The 16,775-nt window shown below is 44.5% G+C and overlaps 1 protein-coding gene across 5 annotated transcripts in view; it reads right to left on the bottom strand.

Annotated features, from left to right (window-relative positions):
* Positions 1–16,775, bottom strand: part of LOC122543809 (uncharacterized) — a 953,710-nt gene that overhangs the window by 48,991 nt on the left and 887,944 nt on the right. For all 5 annotated transcript variants that reach the window (XM_043682599.2, XM_087983745.1, XM_087983746.1 and 2 more), the window contains one exon: positions 1,613–1,686. In XM_043682599.2, coding sequence (XP_043538534.2) covers positions 1,613–1,686 — 74 coding nt within the window. The remainder of the gene's footprint in view (positions 1–1,612; positions 1,687–16,775) is intronic.

The following is a 16,775-nucleotide window of genomic DNA, read 5'->3' as shown; positions in this document are numbered from 1 at the left end:
TTCCTCCCACAATCTAAAGACGTGCAGGTTAAGGTGAACTGACCATGCTAAATTACCCATAGTGTCCAGGGATGCGCAGGTTGGGTGAATTAAGTAAAGGAATGGGTAGGGGTTGCGTCTGAGTGGGATGCTCTTCAGACGTTCAGTATGGATTCGATAACCAAACAGCCTGCTTCCGCGCTGCCAGGGTTCTATGAACATAACCACCTGCTTAAAACGGTCTTGTACCACGGATCCCTCTCTCCCACAACCTTGCTATCATGAGAAGGGTGAAATAAAAATCTTCACGAACCAAAGGGTAAAGGAAAGGACTGGATTCACAGCAAAACTAGGAGTATAATCTCCATTTGTAGTACAGAACTAGAAGGTAATTTCAGTCTCTGATGGCTAGAATCCACAGCAATAAACACAGAACATACATCCATGAATTATATATGGAGAATAACAGTGAGCAGGGAGTGAGTAATATGCCTGTAATTTAATCAAGTGGGATTTAGATATTATAAAGTGGATGAGATGAGATTAGCTCTCTTTTTATCCTCTATTATTTAGAATCAATGCTGGACAGTTCTACTCAGGCGAAAGCTTCTTGTTATTAAAAGCCTTTGATTGGTTTTGGCCGCGGTCCCATGTTTAGGTTGCCAGCAGCTGACGACCGTTTCTCAAGGAAAGAGAGAGGAAGCATCCTTTCGGTCACCGTGACAAGTCCATGTGTGACCTGGCCAGTGAGCATTGTGACTTAAACTACAAAGTCGGTTCCCCAGCTTTGTGCCTTTGTGTCAATCCAAACCTAACAGTGGATTACAGGGAGACAGCCTACGCCCACTTCCTCCTTATTCAAACTACAACACGTATCCATAAGCTGTCTTTTGACATTTTTCCTGCTGGTTTCTACTCCTTATGCCTGAGGTTGTTCCACCTGGGAAAGCAGCACAACCAGCCCTGAATCCATCCTCATACAATACCTGCAAGTTAATGAGAAGAGGCAGAAACCCAGGCCAGATACGCCTCTTCTAAAGCCGAGTGCAGGAAGTACTTCATCAACAGTGCTGAGATTTAAGCTGGAGCGAATGACTGAATTATTTCAGCCCAAAAGAAGGCCATTCAGCCCCGGGTGTTCGCACTGGCTCTCTGTTTGAACATTTCACTTGATGCCATTATCCAACCTGCTCCCCATAACCCCACAGGTGAACAGACTAACTTCCCCTTGATTACACCAACTGAATGTACAATACTCTAAGGCAGTGCATTCCAGAATATAACCACTTGGTGCTTGATAAAGCTGAACAGAACGGCCCTGAGCATCCTGGAGCCTCACCAATGTGAGCCCAGCAAACACATTTCTCACTTGCAGTGCTCTTTATCCTCTTCACATTATGAGGCAGGATGGGCAGGAGGAAGCAGAGCACAGACAGCTGCTGGATTGTCAGCGTTGCCCCGGTTACGGGAAGCAGAATATAAGTGATTCCTTCCCCCTACAGATAGCCCACTTGGTGCCTCTAAGTCCAAAACCTGACATTTATTAGCTGTCAAAGCTAGCTGGAGTGGTCCTTGGGAAAGCTCAAAACTGCCTTTGATTGAGTGTTAGCTGTGCAGTTGTCAAGGAACTTACCGAGTTCTTGTGTTCTTCTAGAAATTCTCTGACAGTCTTCAAGACAGTTTCTGCAGCCTGTGCATTGGGATAGCCTGTGTGTGGAATAAAGGACAGCTACTGAAATGTACAGCAGACATTAATAGGTGCCAGCATGATGCTAACTATTTATAGCCTTCAGATTAGTACTAGGCCCAACCCAGGTACCTCAAGGCACTTGAAACAAGACCTTGTGTCTAACCTTTGATCATCAATCCCCTCTCTATCTACGTGTCCACACATCCCCCAGACCCTCTGCACCTTACATTATCACTGCAGTCACTCAGCACAAATCAAAGAGTCATAGAGATGTACAGCACGGAAACAGACCCTTCGGTCCAACTTGTCCATGCTGATCAGATATCCTAGATTAATCTAGTCCCATTTGCCAGCATTTGGCCCATATCCCTCTAAACCCTTCCTATTCATATAACCATCCAGATGCCTTTTAAATGCTGTCATTGTATTGGCCTCCACCACTTCCACTGGCAGCTCATTCCATATACACACAACCCTCTGCATGAAAAAGTTGCACCTTAGGTCCCTTTAAAATCTTTCCCCTCTCACCTTAAACCTTTGCATTCAGGAAGCACCTGGATGAATACATGAATAGGAAGGCAATAGAGAGATATGGATCCTTGAGATGAAGACTGTTTTAGTATGGAAGGGCAAAATGTGTCAGCGCAGGCTTGGAGGGCCGAAGGGCCTGTTCCTGTGCTGTATTGTTCTTTGCTCTTTGATCTCTTAGCTTTGCACTTCCCAACCCTGGGGAAAAGATTTTGCCTATTCACCCAATCCATGCCCCTCATGATTTTATAAACCTCCGACGCTCCAGAGAAAACAGCCCCAGCCTATTCATCCTCTCTATATAGCTCAAACCCTCCAACCCTGGCAACATCCTTGTAAGTCTTTTCTGAACCCTTTCAAGTTTCACAACATCTTTGATATAGCAGGCCTTGTAATAATTCTGCTCTCTCCCTGATGACAGAGTTAAGACATAACCAACCTTGATTAAATTATTCACGTGTTCCTATCTATCCACCCACATCCTGTGCCTTCTCCTGGGTCATAGACATTCAACAAAATTTGAACACTCTTGAGAATTTTCTATGTACTAGTTGAAGGCCACATTTCCTATATGTTGGAAAGCATTCCTGGCTTTGGACTTCCTGAGGTTGAGAAAGACGCTATCTGAATGCAAATTGATGAGAAGAGGGCTGCTGATGATTTTCAGATTTTTTTAGAGTGCTGGTAACCCTAAAGACAGTGCAGAAGCATCCCTCAAAATAGATATCTACCAGTGACATAGAATGAGGCAACAAGAGCTATTAGCATGGAGACAGAACCAAAGACCCTCATTCCTTTTCAATGTCAGTGTAAGGGCTGATCTCATGGACTATGTTCTACTGGACAATACTGAATTTGAAAGCACAAAACTAGATCCCTTACCTTACCTAAACAAGTGGCTGAAAGCTAACAGACAACCACAGACCCACCTTTTTATTGTTTTTTTTGACCATACAGTCAGTAACCTGCACAGTGTGTGCATATTGTATACAGACCTGAAAAGTCTGAAAGGATTAGTGCTGGAGAAACACAGCAGGTCTGGCAGCATATGTGGAGAGAAAGCAGAGATAACATTTCGGGACCAGTGACCCTCCTTCAGAATGGTTCTGATAAAGGGACACTGGACCCAAAAAGTCTTCTCGGATTTTTGTCCATTGATGCTGCCAGACCTGCTGAGTTTCTCCAGCAATTTCTGCTTTTCTTTCAGATTTCCAGTTGTCTTTGGTTGAAAGGATTATTGTTGAGCAGCAGATGGGGACAATTTTCTCCCGTTCGTAAAAGAGAACAAGAGAGCATGGTCTTCGAGAGTTTTGTAAATATGACATAAGAGAAAGCTTTTTCACCCAGGTTTGGAATGCACTGCCTGGAAGTGTGCTAGAGGCAGGTTCAACTGAGATAGCAAAGACAGCTTTAGATGATTACTCAAATTGAAACAGTGTGCAGGGTTAAAGGGGAAAGGCAGGAATTGGAGACTCAAGCAAAATGCCTACAGAGCTACAATGGGCTGAATGATCTTATCTGTGTCATAACATTCTTGTGATGGGTCTTCCCAAAGCAGAGGTGGAAAACTCCAGTGGGGTTATGAGTTGAGATGTTGGGATTATGGGTTCTGAGGCTGTAATGGTCGCCTCATCTGTCCTCCCACTCTAACAAGTTCTTACTTAGAGCTTGCAAGAATCTTAAAGCCTGAAAATGAGGTGGAAATATTGGGGAATACTAGTTAGAATCTTGAAGGAGCCCAACATCCAGGATTTCCTCAACGCCTCTGTAAAACAATCATATTGATGCAACCTAATGTGCTACAAACTAACTCTTGTTCTATACAAGAGACTCTTCTAATTGGACCAGAAAGAGGTTTTCCTGCACCACAACAGACCAGGTAGGCTACATCCCCACCAGCAAAGAGGGTGGTGGCAGCAAAATGAGCACATGGTGAGGTGCAGGCTCAGGTTAGCTGCACATACAACAGTAGACACAACAGCCTGTGCCAACCCACAGCCTCAGTCCCCGATGTCTCAGTAACTAATCTTGGAAACAGCCTTTCATCCTGCATAGCAGAAGAGTGCATGGCAGTGGATTAAAGAGAAATCAAAAGAATTTCCACTTTGTTTTCTCTGAGAAGTGAATTGCTGCTGAGAGGCAGCTTTATCTCTCATTCACATTCAAAACAACGGGTGATGCTGGGGTTGTGTTCTCCGGAGAAACAACCCAGTGCGCTGTGGAATCTCAGGAGGCTCAGGAATTTATCACGATTGATGCATTGTTTCAAATCCCATCCTGACAGGCTAAGTACAAAGCGCCAGTCCCAAAGTCTACTGAGTGAGTGAATATTTTAAAATGTTAAATATTTCTCTCCCTAAATCCCAGGCTGGGATAAAGCTCATTTCTGAAACATTCCCAAAGCAATGTCGTTGTCTCTGAAATAGCCTCCGAAATGGCCGAGCAAGCCGCTCAAGCTCATGGTCAGTTACGGGGAATGGGGAACAAATAAAGGCCAGATCCTATGAGGGATATACAAAGGATGCTTGCCCTTTGATCCATTGGTCATGGGATCACTGAGCCCTGTCTATTACTTGCTGCTTTCACAAGGCATTGGCTGGCATGTTCGTAGTCCTGTGTCATGGGTCCACCAGATTGTCATTTTTAGCTGTGCCTGGTGCTGCCCCTGACAGGCCCTCCTGCTCTCTTCACTAAACCAGGGTTGATCTCCCATTCCTCTGGTCCAACTCTGAGTTTGTCTTCAAACCTGTTGACAAGGATAGTGTTGTCTGGCGTACCGACATCCACTTTGCTGAGCTCTCCACACCTCACAAATACTCTCTGGCAGTAAACAGACTCCATGAATTCCTGGTCTCAAACTTCTGCAGCAACCACTTGGAGGCTTATATGTGCTTCTGCCTGCCATTTTTGGAGTTTAAGAGATCACGCACTATACCTGAATACACTAAATGCCATGCAGTCTAATTTCTGAGCCAACATCGCTAACAGAGACATCACAAGAAAAATACTCACTGTAGGGCTTTACAGGGATGTTTCGTCAGTTGTGAATGAGACAAAGCCGACATGGTAATGAGGTTGGGGACTGCCTGTTTTGTTTCCTGCCCATGACTGTCAATCACTGCAGATTAAACCGCTGGCCCTGCTCATTTCCATTTCAATTCATTTATCAAGGCCATTATACCAAAAGCACTTCATTCTTCCTTGTGTGAAATTACCAATGTACAGAAACACTGCAGAGTGGCAAAGCACAAATACTATCCATATTCATGAAGACAGCTGAATATTGGAAATATGACTGGAAAATTTGCACTTAAAATGCTAACCAAGAATACTATCGCCACGGAGGTTTCTGCAAATTACGCATTTCTTCACAGAATGGATACCAAGGAGTGAATTACTTAGAAAGTAAGCAAGGCACAGGAATGAGTTACACAGGGAAGAATGCAGAGCTGGAAATGAACTAAACAGGGCATTACAGGGGGCCTGGCAGTGAGTATCCCATTGTTGGGCATAAACTTGGAGCATTCACACACTATTTTCTGCCTTCAACAATGTAAAAATCTTGCCTCTGGTCACATTGCACTACCTGCCTGCACCAATCAGAAAGCAAACAAACTCACCAATGTCTAATTGGAATACTTACTGAAGAATCCTGTGGGTCTAGTACTTCAAATGTGGGAACAGTGTGGAAACAGATCATTTGGCCCAACAAGTCCATACCAACTCTCCAAAGAGCATCCCACCCTGAAACAGCCCCTGCCATATTCCTGCATTTCCCACAGCGAATCCACCTAACCTACCATCCCTGGACACCGTGAGCAATTCAGTTATATCACTTACCAATTCATCCCATGTTGAAAATAAATTTAATAAAAAAACAATCATTTTTATTGCCCTCTGATATTTCTCAAGAGTTTGCTTGAAACTGTATTGCGGAATTTCAATCTTCAATTCCTGGAGAACTCAGTGCATTCCAGCACGGTTGGTGATGCCAGTAATCAAGGCAATAACAGAGAGAGTTGGGAGAGAGTGACTCAGAGCAGTCGTAAATGCCTGCTGCTCATCACCGACATCCTTAAATCTACATGCAATGATGGACGTGGAGCCAACCCACTGGGGATGAGGCCCAGTAATAACTTACTGAAACAGCAATAAAGACTTGGAAACATGATATAATCAGAAGGTGGTAGTGATCTGGGAGTCAGTTGGACAGAAAAGAATAGCAACAGGGGAATAAACCATACAGAATGGAAGAGAGAAGTGACAGTGAATAAACCAGAGAGTAGAAGATCATTCTGTGAGTTACACTGATCTGAGAATGAACTTACAAAACGAAAGCAAAGAAGTCGGGAAAAAGTTCTGGCTGTAACAGGCTGCTCCTTTTATGAAGAACTTTAGGTATTGGAGGTGATTTCCTCGAATTCCAGGAGGAGCAATTACTGTTTTACGTGCTGTTGGAATTGTTTTGGAACTTTGGTGAAAAAAGAAAGTCAAAACAGCAGCAGTTTTAAAAGGGAAAGGAACAGACAAAGGCAGCACATGGTGAGGTCAGTACAGGAGGGAGAGAGAGAAAGAAACCCACATTGCTAACTGACATAGCAGTGAACCTGTGCAGTTACTGCTTTGCTGTTGAATTCATGTATCGCTGGACAACGGAGTGGGTCTGGGAAAATTAACAAACAGTGAAATTCACAACTAATCTTAGAGGAACCTGTTTGGGAGAGGTCACAGCACAGAAACAGATAAGTAAATAGTTTTAAGTATAGCCTTGTTGTAAATCCACAATAGTGAGTAGAGTGTGTTCTTTCTTGATTATATGTTTTATTGAGATATGTCTCTTGATTAAACTTAAAAATATAAGCCATAAGTATTAAGTTAGCCTGGAGCAGCGTTTTGTAGAGGAGTAAGATGGTGTTATTTTCTGGGTCTGCAGATTGGAAGAAGCAAAAATAGCCTTTAGTGGAGTGATATGCTCTTTTTGTTGGATGTGGGAGTTTAGGGAAACTTTACATATTACTGAGGATTATATCTGCAATAAATGCCACTGGTTGTGAATTCTATCAGATCGAATAGATTGGTTGGAATGACAGTTAGAGGCAGTGAGGAATTTACAAGAGCAAGGGGGTGTGATGGTTGGCAGTTATAGGGAGGGAGAAAAGCTGCAGATACAGTCGGGTAGATGGGTTAACTCCAAGGTAGGAGAGGTAGGCAGGTAGTGCAGGAGTCTTCTGTGGCTATCCCTGTTTAAAACAAGTATGTTGTTTTGGAAAATGTAGGAGGTGATGGATTCTCAGGGGAATGTAGCACAAACAGCCAAGTTTCTGGTATCAAGACTGGCTGTAATGTAGTGAGGGGTACATCGGGTTCCAAGCAATTAATTGTATTAGGGGACTCTCCAGTCAGGGGCACAGAGAGACATTGCTGCGGTCAGCAGCAAAAATTCAGAATGTTGTGTTGCCTCCCTGGTGCCAGGATCAAGGATGTCTCAGAGAGGGTGCAGAATGTTCTCAATGGGGAGAGGGACCAGCAGGAGGTCATTGTACACATTGGAACCAATCACATGGAAAGGGAAAAGGATGAGAGTCTGAAGGGAGAATATAGAAAGTTAGGCAGGAATTTAAAAAGAAGGTCCTTGAGAGTAGTAATATCTGGATTACTCCCAGTGCTGTGAGCTCGTGAGGGTAGGAATAGGAGTAAAGAGCAGATGAATGCATGGCTGAGGAGCTGGTGTATGGGAGAAGGATTCACATTTTTGGATCATTGGAATCTCTTCTGGGGTAGAAGTGACGTGTACAAGAAGGACGGATTGCACCTGAATAGGAAGGGGACTAATATACTGGCAGGGAGATTTGCTCAAGCTCCTTGTGGGGATTTAAACTAGTTAAGTGGAGGTGTGGAATCCAGGGAGACTGTGAGGAAAGAGAGCAATCTGAGACTGGTACAGTTGAGAAAAGAAGCGAGTCAAGCAGTCAGGGCAGGCAGGGACAAAGCAGAGAACAAGGTAGGACTGATAAATTAAATTACATTTATTTCAATGCAAGAGGGCTAACAGGGAAGGCAGATGAACTCAGGGCGTGGGTTAGGAACATTGGACTGGGATATCATAGCAATTACAGAAATGTTTATATTTCAGGATACAAATGTCATCGAAAGGATAGAAAGGGAGGCAAGAGAGGAGGAAGAGTGGCGTGTTTGATAAGGGATAGCATTACAGCTATACTGAGGGGAGATATTCCTAGAAATACGTCCAGGGAAGTTATTTTGGTGGAACTGAGATATAAGAAAGGGATGATCACCTTATTGGGATTGTATTATAGATCCCCTAATAGTCAGCAGAAAATTGAGAAACAAATTTGTAAAGGGATTTCAGTTATCTGTAAGAGTAATACGGTGGTGATAGTAGGGGATTTTAACTTTCCAAACAGAAACTGAGACTGCTATAGTGTTAAGGGCTTAGATGGAAAGGAATCCGTGAAGAATGTACAAGAAACTTTTCTGAGTCAGAATGTGGATGTACCAACTAAAGAAGATACAAAACTTGATGTACTCTTGGGAAATAAGGCAGGGCAGGTGACTGAAGTGACTTTGGGGCCAGTGACCATAATTCTGTTAGTTTTAAAATACTGATGGAAAAGGATAGACCGGATCTAACAGTTGAAGTTGGAGGAAAGCTAATTTTGATGATATTAGGCAAGATATTTCAAAAGCTGATTGGATGCAGATGTTCGCAGGTAAAGGGACGGCTGGAAAATGGGAAACCTTCAGAAATGAGATAGAGAGTCCAGAGAAAGTATATTCCTGTCAGGGTGAAAGGAAAGGCTGGTAGGTATAGGGAATGCTGTTTGTATCTCGAGAGAAATTGAGGGTTTGGTTAAGAAAAAGAAGGAAGCATGTGTCAGGTATAGACAGGGTAGATTGAGTGAATCCTTAGAAGAGTATAAAGGCAGTAGGAGTGTACTTAAGAGGGAAATCAGGAGAGCAAAAAGGGGACATGAGATAGCTTTGGCAAATAAGGTTAAGGAGAACACAAAGGGCTTTTCCAAATACATTAACGATAAAAGGCTAACTAGGGAGAGAATAGGGCCCCTCAAAAATCAGCAAGGCGGCCTAGTAGCACACAAACCCACCAACACTCTCAAACAAAAACTAACAAACTTAAAAGACCCAGTACAACCCGTGGACAAAACCAACGTCATCAACAAAATTCCATAAAAGGATTGCCACAAACACCATGTAGGATAAACAGGAAGAAAGTTAGCCACCAGGATACACGAACACTAGCTAGCCACAAAATGACATGACCCTCTCTCCCTCGTATCCCTACACACGGATGAAAGAAACCACCATTTCGACTGGGACAACACATCTATCCTGGGACAGGCTAAGCAAAGACATGCCAGAGAATTCCTAGAGGCCTGGCACTCCAACCACAACGCCATAAACAAACACATAGATCTAGATGCCATCTATCAACCCTTCAAAAAACGAACAGGAAATGACATCACCACAAACCCCAGGAACCCCATCCAGGAGAAAGATATAAATAGAAAGCAGTAGACAACAGCTTTGCTTCACTTGGAGATCGCCACTGATGATGTTACCTAGCCAGGCAATGAAATGTCTGGATATCAAACCTACAGCTCAGTGAGCAAACCTACACCCTAAGGCAGCCTTTGTGTGGAGCCGCAGGAGATGGGGAAGATATTAAATGGGTATTTTGCATCAGTGTTTACTGTGGAGTAGGACATGGAAGATATAGAATGTAAGGAAATAGATGGTGACATCTTGAAAAATGTCCATCTTACAGAGGAGGATGTGCTGGATGTTCTGAAATGCATAAAAATGGATAAATCCCCAGGACCTGATCAGGTGGACCCTAGAACTCTGTGGGAGGCTAGGGAAGTGATTTCTGGGCCCCTTGCTGAGATATTTGTATCATTGATAGTCACAGGTGAGGTGTCAGAAGACTGGAAGTTGGCTAATGTGGTACCATTCTTTAAGTAAAATGGTAAGGACAAGCCAGGGAACTATAGACTGGTGAGCCTGATGTCAGTGGTGGGCAAGTTGTTGGAGGGAATCCTGAGGGACAGGATTTACATGCATTTGGAAAGGCAAGGACTGATTCGGGATAGGCAACATGGCTTGTGCGTGGGAGATCATGTCTAACCAAACTTGACTGAGTTTTTTGAAAAAGTAACAAAGAGGATTGATGAGGTCAGAACAGTGGACGTGATCTATATGGACTTCAGTAAGGCGTTCAACAAGGTACCCCATGGAGACTGGTTAGCAAGGTTAGATCTCATGGAATACAGGGAGAACTAGCTCAAAGGTAGAAGACAGAGGGTGGTGGTGGAGGGTTGTTTTTCAGACTGGAGGCCTGTGACTAGTGGAGTGCTACAAGGATTTGTGCTGGGTCCACGACTTTTCATCATTTATATAAATGATTTGGATATGAACATATTATTAGTAAGTTTGCAGATGACACCAAAATTGGAGGTGTAATGGACAGCTAAGAAGGTTACCGCAGAGTACAATCAGATGTGTCAATGGGCTGAGGAGCGACAAATGGAATTTAATTTAGATAAATGCGAGGTGCTGCATTTTGGGAAAGCAAATCTTAGCAGAGCTTATACACTTGATGGTAAGGTCCTAGGAAGTGTTGCTGAACAAAGAGACCTTGGAGTGCAGGTTCATAGCTCCTTGAAAGTGGAGTTCCAAGTAGATAGGATAGGGAAGAAGGCATTTGGTATGCTTTCCTTTATTGGTCAGAGTATTGAGTACAGGAGTTGGGAGGTCATGTTGCGGCTGTACAGGACATTGGTTAGACCACTGTTGGAATATTGCATGCAATTCTGGTCTCCTTCCTATCGGAAGGATTTTGTGAAACTTGAAATGGTTCAGAAAAGATTTACAAGGATGTTGCCAGGGTTGGAGGGTTTGAGCTATAGGGAGAGGCTGAACAGGCTGGGGCTGTTTTCCCTGGAGCGTCGGAGGCTGAGGGGTGACCTTATGGAGGTTTATAAAATCATGAGAAGCATGGATAGGGTAAATAGACAAGGTATTTTCCCTTGGGTGGGGGAGTCCAGAACTAGAGGGCTTGGGTTTAGGGTGAGAGGGGAAAGATATAAAAGGGACCTAAGGGGCAACTTTTTCATGCAGAGGGTGGTGCCTGCATGGAATGAGCTGCCAGAGGAAGTGGTGGAGGCTGGTACAATTACAACATTTAAAATGCATCTGGATGGGGACATGAATAGGAAGGATTTAGAGGGATATGAGCCAAGTGCTGGCAAGTCAGAGTAGATTAGGTTAGGATATCTGATTGGCAGGGACAGGTTGGACCAAAGGGTCTGTTTCCGTGCTGTACATCTCTATGACTCTAAAAGCTTTGATGACCTCAGGATGACCCAAAGTACTGCACAGGCATGATGGACTTTTTGAAATGTAGTCTTTGTTGTAATGTAGGAAGGGCAACAGCCAATGTGTGAACAGCAAGCATACATCAAAATAATGGCCGGATCATCAGTTTCAAGGGTTTGGATGGTGGATGAATATTGGTGCAGAAGCAGTTTTGGGTACTGTATGAGACCCAACCGCACCAGTGGCAGTTGCGTTGGCAGTTGACTCCCGGCATCAATGGCGGAGTCGAGTTTGGGCCGGTGTAGGACCTGGCAGCATCAGTGGTGGCTGCATTGGTAAGGTCCAATGAGCAATTATGGTGGCGAATACATTGGTGGAGTTAAAATGGCATTAAAGAGTAGCGACACTTGCTCTGGCAGCATGGCGAGGCCTGTAGTTGAGCACTTAACAAGAAGGACTGTAGAGCTGAACATTGTTTCTTTATTTTTCTTTGTGTTCTATACTTTGGTTTAGGTCCAATGAGCAATTATGGTGGCGAATACATTGGTGGAGTTAAAATGGCATTAAAGAGTAGCGACACTTGCTCTGGCAGCATGGCGAGGCCTGTAGTTGAGCACTTAACAAGAAGGACTGTAGAGCTGAACATTGTTTCTTTATTTTTCTTTGTATTCTATACTTTGGTTTACTTTTCTGTGTTTTAAGATGGTGCTGGACAGTGGCAACACTATACAACACTTTTCACTGTATTTTGTTACAAAAATACACGTGACAATAAATTTAAATCAAATCAAATCAGTGAGAGCATCCTCTGATCTTCTACAGGTGATGGCTCTGGGATCTTCTACGCCAACTCAAGACTCCATCAGTTTAAAAACAAACGAAAAGAGAAATGTTAGTGAGATTCTGGAAGCTATTGGAGGTGAAAATTGGGGCATTATACAAATTATTTCATACATGCTATTATGGATGGAAAATGCAGTGGAGTAACCTCTCGCAATCCCCAGTGCTCTAATCTAAAGGCATAGCTGTCACGAAATCAGAATGTTAAAACATACGAGAGTCAGAGGAAAAGCTGACCTCAAAATCCAAACTCCCTCTGAGGAGGTAATCACGGATCTCTCGACATGAGAATCTGCAGGGAAGGAAAGTCTAGGGAACAATACGGGATCTGGGAGTGAGTCAGTCACAGGTTAATGTTTTTCCCATATTCTGTGATCAACACAGCAGCTGAAGTCCAGGGTAGTTGCTCCTACTGCTGGAATTTGGCATAGCCTTGGTGGAGAGGCAGGGCCAGGGAGAGAAATCGTGGTCCTGGTGCTTTACCTCTCTCTAAGTCCCTTAATGCTGCCCTCCACCACATTTAACCTTCCCCACCCCTCCACATCTTTCGGGTGTCCAGAATTGAAAATCTGGTTGCAGTGGGGTTGAGCTCTTTTATACCGGTTTAGCAGAACCTCTTGGCATCTGGATTCTATGTGTCTATTTGTAAAGCCCATGGAAAGCTCAGATGACTGTTGAACCTAACAACAGCAAACAAGGGAGTGAAGCAGTTAATGATTGGAGATTGCAAAAGGTTGCTAGACTCACAATGTTAACTCTGTTTCTCTCTCCACAGCTGCTGCCAAGTCTGCTAAATTTCTCCAGCAATTTGCTTTTTGTTTCAGATTTGCAGCAACTGGACTTCTTTGTGTTATTTTAGTGCGGTTGCAGGAGTCACTCCTCATGGTCACTTGTTGAATGCTCCATGCTTGAATGTTCTCAGACCCTGGTTTAGGAGTGTCCCTGGTGGGAATTCTGGCACTTCCTGCTGTCCCTTTCCAGGGCCCGTGCTTTCAGGTGGGAATGCAGCCATGGCAACGCAACTTCACCCAGAATGCACACTGGCTGTCCAAACCAATAGGCACTGGGACCGGAGTCTCTCTTCTCTCTTGGATAATTGGTGTCAGAACTTCATCCTGCTTGCTTGTGAGCACTTTGTGGCCCCTAACCCTGACAGAGCAGATGATGCTGCCTCAGCCTGAGGTTTCCTGAAGGCAAGACCCCAGTGTTTAGTGCCATGCAAACCTTTCTCTGCCAATTCTTGTCAATGAGAGACTTGCCTTAACATTCGAAGTTATTAGAGAAGTGGCCAATCCTACCCAGCTCTGGCCTAAGCGGGGTCCTTTCAGGAGATTAGATAGAAAAATAGCAGGCAAGGAGGGAAGGATTTTTATAAAGGTAACAGGATCCTTTCCCTTACTAAATCAGGAGATACTACCATTGGACACACACAGCACTCCCAGCCGGCCACCGCACTTTGGTATCCCCTTGTGGGAATCAGGGAAACCTGGACGTGGACCACTTTCTCCCAGACTTTATTGCTAAACTTGAATCCCAGACTTCCGAGCTGCACCAAGACCAGCACGGACAACTCACTCCAACTCACTCCACCCACATTGTCATTCATCAACACACTCAGACTCCCTGTCCCAATGTCACTCAATAACACACTCAGCCTCCCTGTCCCAATGTCACTCAATAACACACTCAACCTCCCTGTCCCAGTGTCACTCAATAATACACTCAGCCTCCCTGTCCCAGTGTCACTCATTAACACACTCAGCCTCCCTGTCCCAATGTCACTCAATAACACACTCAGCCTCCCTGTCCCAATGTCACTCAATAACACACTCAACCTCCCTGTCCCAGTGTCACTCAATAACACACTCAGCCTCCCTGTCCCAGTGTCACTCATTAACACACTCAGCCTCCCTGTCCCAGTGTCACTCAATAACACACTCAGCCTCCCTGTCCCAGTGTCACTCATTAACACACTCAGCCTCCCTGTCCCAGTGTCACTCATTAACACACTCAGCCTCCCTGTCCCAATGTCACTCAATAACACACTCAACCTCCCTGTCCCAGTGTCACTCAATAACACACTCAGCCTCCCTGTCCCAGTGTCACTCATTAACACACTCAGCCTCCCTGTCCCAGTGTCACTCATTAACACACTCAGCCTCCCTGTCCCAATGTCACTCATTTATACAAACTCAATCTCCCTGTACCAACGTCACTCATTAACATACTTAGCCTCCCTGTCCCAATGTCACTCATTAACACAAACTCCGCCTCACTGTCCCAACGATACTCATTAACACACTCAGCCTCCCTGTCCCATTGTCACTCATTAACAAAAACTCAAACTCCCTGTAGCAATGTCACTCATTAACACAAACTATACCTCCCAGTCCCAATGTCACTCATTAACACAAAACCACCCTCCCTGTACAAATGTCACTCATTAATACAAACTATACCTCCCTGTACCATTGTCACTCATTAACACAAACACAACCTCCCTGTCACAATGTCACTCATTAACACACTCAGCTTTCCTGTACCAATGACTCTCATTAACACAAACTATACCTCCCTGTAACAATTTCACTCATTAACACAAACTCAACCTCCCTGTACCAATGTCACTCATTAACACAAACTCAACTTCCCTGTACCAATGTCACTCGTTAACACACTTAGCCTCCCTGTACCAATGTCGCTCATTAACACACTCACCTTCCCTGTACCAATGTCACTCATTAACACACTCAGCCTCCCTGTACCAATGTCACTCATTACCACACTCAGCCTCTCTGTACCAATGTCACTCATTAACACACTCAGCCTCCCCGTCCCAATGTCACTCATTAACACACTCAGCCTCCCTGTGCCAATGTCACTCATCAATACACTCAACCTCCCTGTACCAATGTCACTCATTAACACAAACTCAGCCTCCCTGTACCAATGTCACTCATCAATACACTCAACCTCCCTGTACCAATGTCACTCATTAACACAAACTCACCCTCCCTGTACCTATGTCACTCATCAAGACACTCAGCCTCCCTCTACCAATGTCACTCATTAACACAAACTCAGCCTCCCTGTACCAATGTCACTCATCAATACACTCAACCTCCCTGTACCAATGTCACTCATTAACACAAACTCACCCTCCCTGTACCTATGTCACTCATCAACACACTCAGCCTCCCTCTACCAATGTCGCTCATTAACACACTCACCTTCCCTGTGCCAATGTCACTCATTAACACACTCAGCCTCCCTGTACCAATGTCACTCATTACCACACTCAGCCTCCCTGTGCCAATGTCACTCATCAACACACTCAGCCTCCCTGTCCCAATGTCACTCACTAACACACTCAGCCTCCCTGTCCCAATGTTACTCATTAACACAAACTCAACCTCCCTGTACCAACGTCACGCATTAACACACTCAGCTTCCCTAGACCATTGTCACTCATTAACACACTCAGCCTTGCTGTACCAATGTCACTCACTAACACAAACTCAACCTCCCTGTACCAATGTCACTCATTAACACACTCAGCCTCCCTGTACCAATGTCACTCACTAACACAAACGCAACCTCCCTGTAACAATGTCACTCATTAACACAAACTCAACATCCTGTAACAATGTCACTCAGCCTCCCTGTATCAATTTCACTCTTAAACACAAACTCAGCATCCCTATACGAATGTCACTCATTTACACAAACTCAGCCTCCCTGTACCAATGTCACTCATTAACACACTCAGCCTCCCTGTCCCAATGTTACTCATTAACACAAACTCAACCTCCCTGTACCAACGTCACGCATTAACACACTCAGCTTCCCTAGACCATTGTCACTCATTAACACACTCAGCCTTGCTGTACCAATGTCACGCATAAACACACTCAGCTTCCCTGTACCAATGTCACTCATTAACACACTCAGCGTCCCTGTCCCAGTGTCACTCATTAACACATTCAGCCTCCCTGTACCAATGTCACGCATAAACACACTCAGCTTCCCTGTACCAATGTCACTCATTAACACACTCAGCGTCCCTGTACCAATGTCACTCATTAACACACTCAACCTCCCTGTCTCAATGTCGCTCATTAACACACTCAGCTTCCCTGTCCCAATGTCACTCATTAACACAAACTCAACCTCCCTGTACCAATGTCACGCATTAACACACTCAGCCTCCCTGTCCCAATGTCACTCATTAACACACTCAACCTCCCTATCCCAGTGTCACTCATTAACATACTCAGCCTCCCTGTCCCAATGTCACTCATTAACACAAACTCAACCTCCCTGTACCAATGTCACGCATTAACACACTCAGCCTCCCTGTCCCAATGTCACTCATTAACAC

This window comes from Chiloscyllium plagiosum, unplaced genomic scaffold, assembly GCF_037043375.1.
Source record: "Chiloscyllium plagiosum isolate Xiang-an unplaced genomic scaffold, Cpla_swu_hap1 HiC_scaffold_46, whole genome shotgun sequence".
Classification (NCBI taxonomy): Eukaryota; Metazoa; Chordata; class Chondrichthyes; order Orectolobiformes; family Hemiscylliidae; genus Chiloscyllium; species Chiloscyllium plagiosum.
The sequence above is the reverse complement of the archived record's forward strand: the minus strand, read 5'-3'. Positions and strand labels throughout refer to the sequence as shown.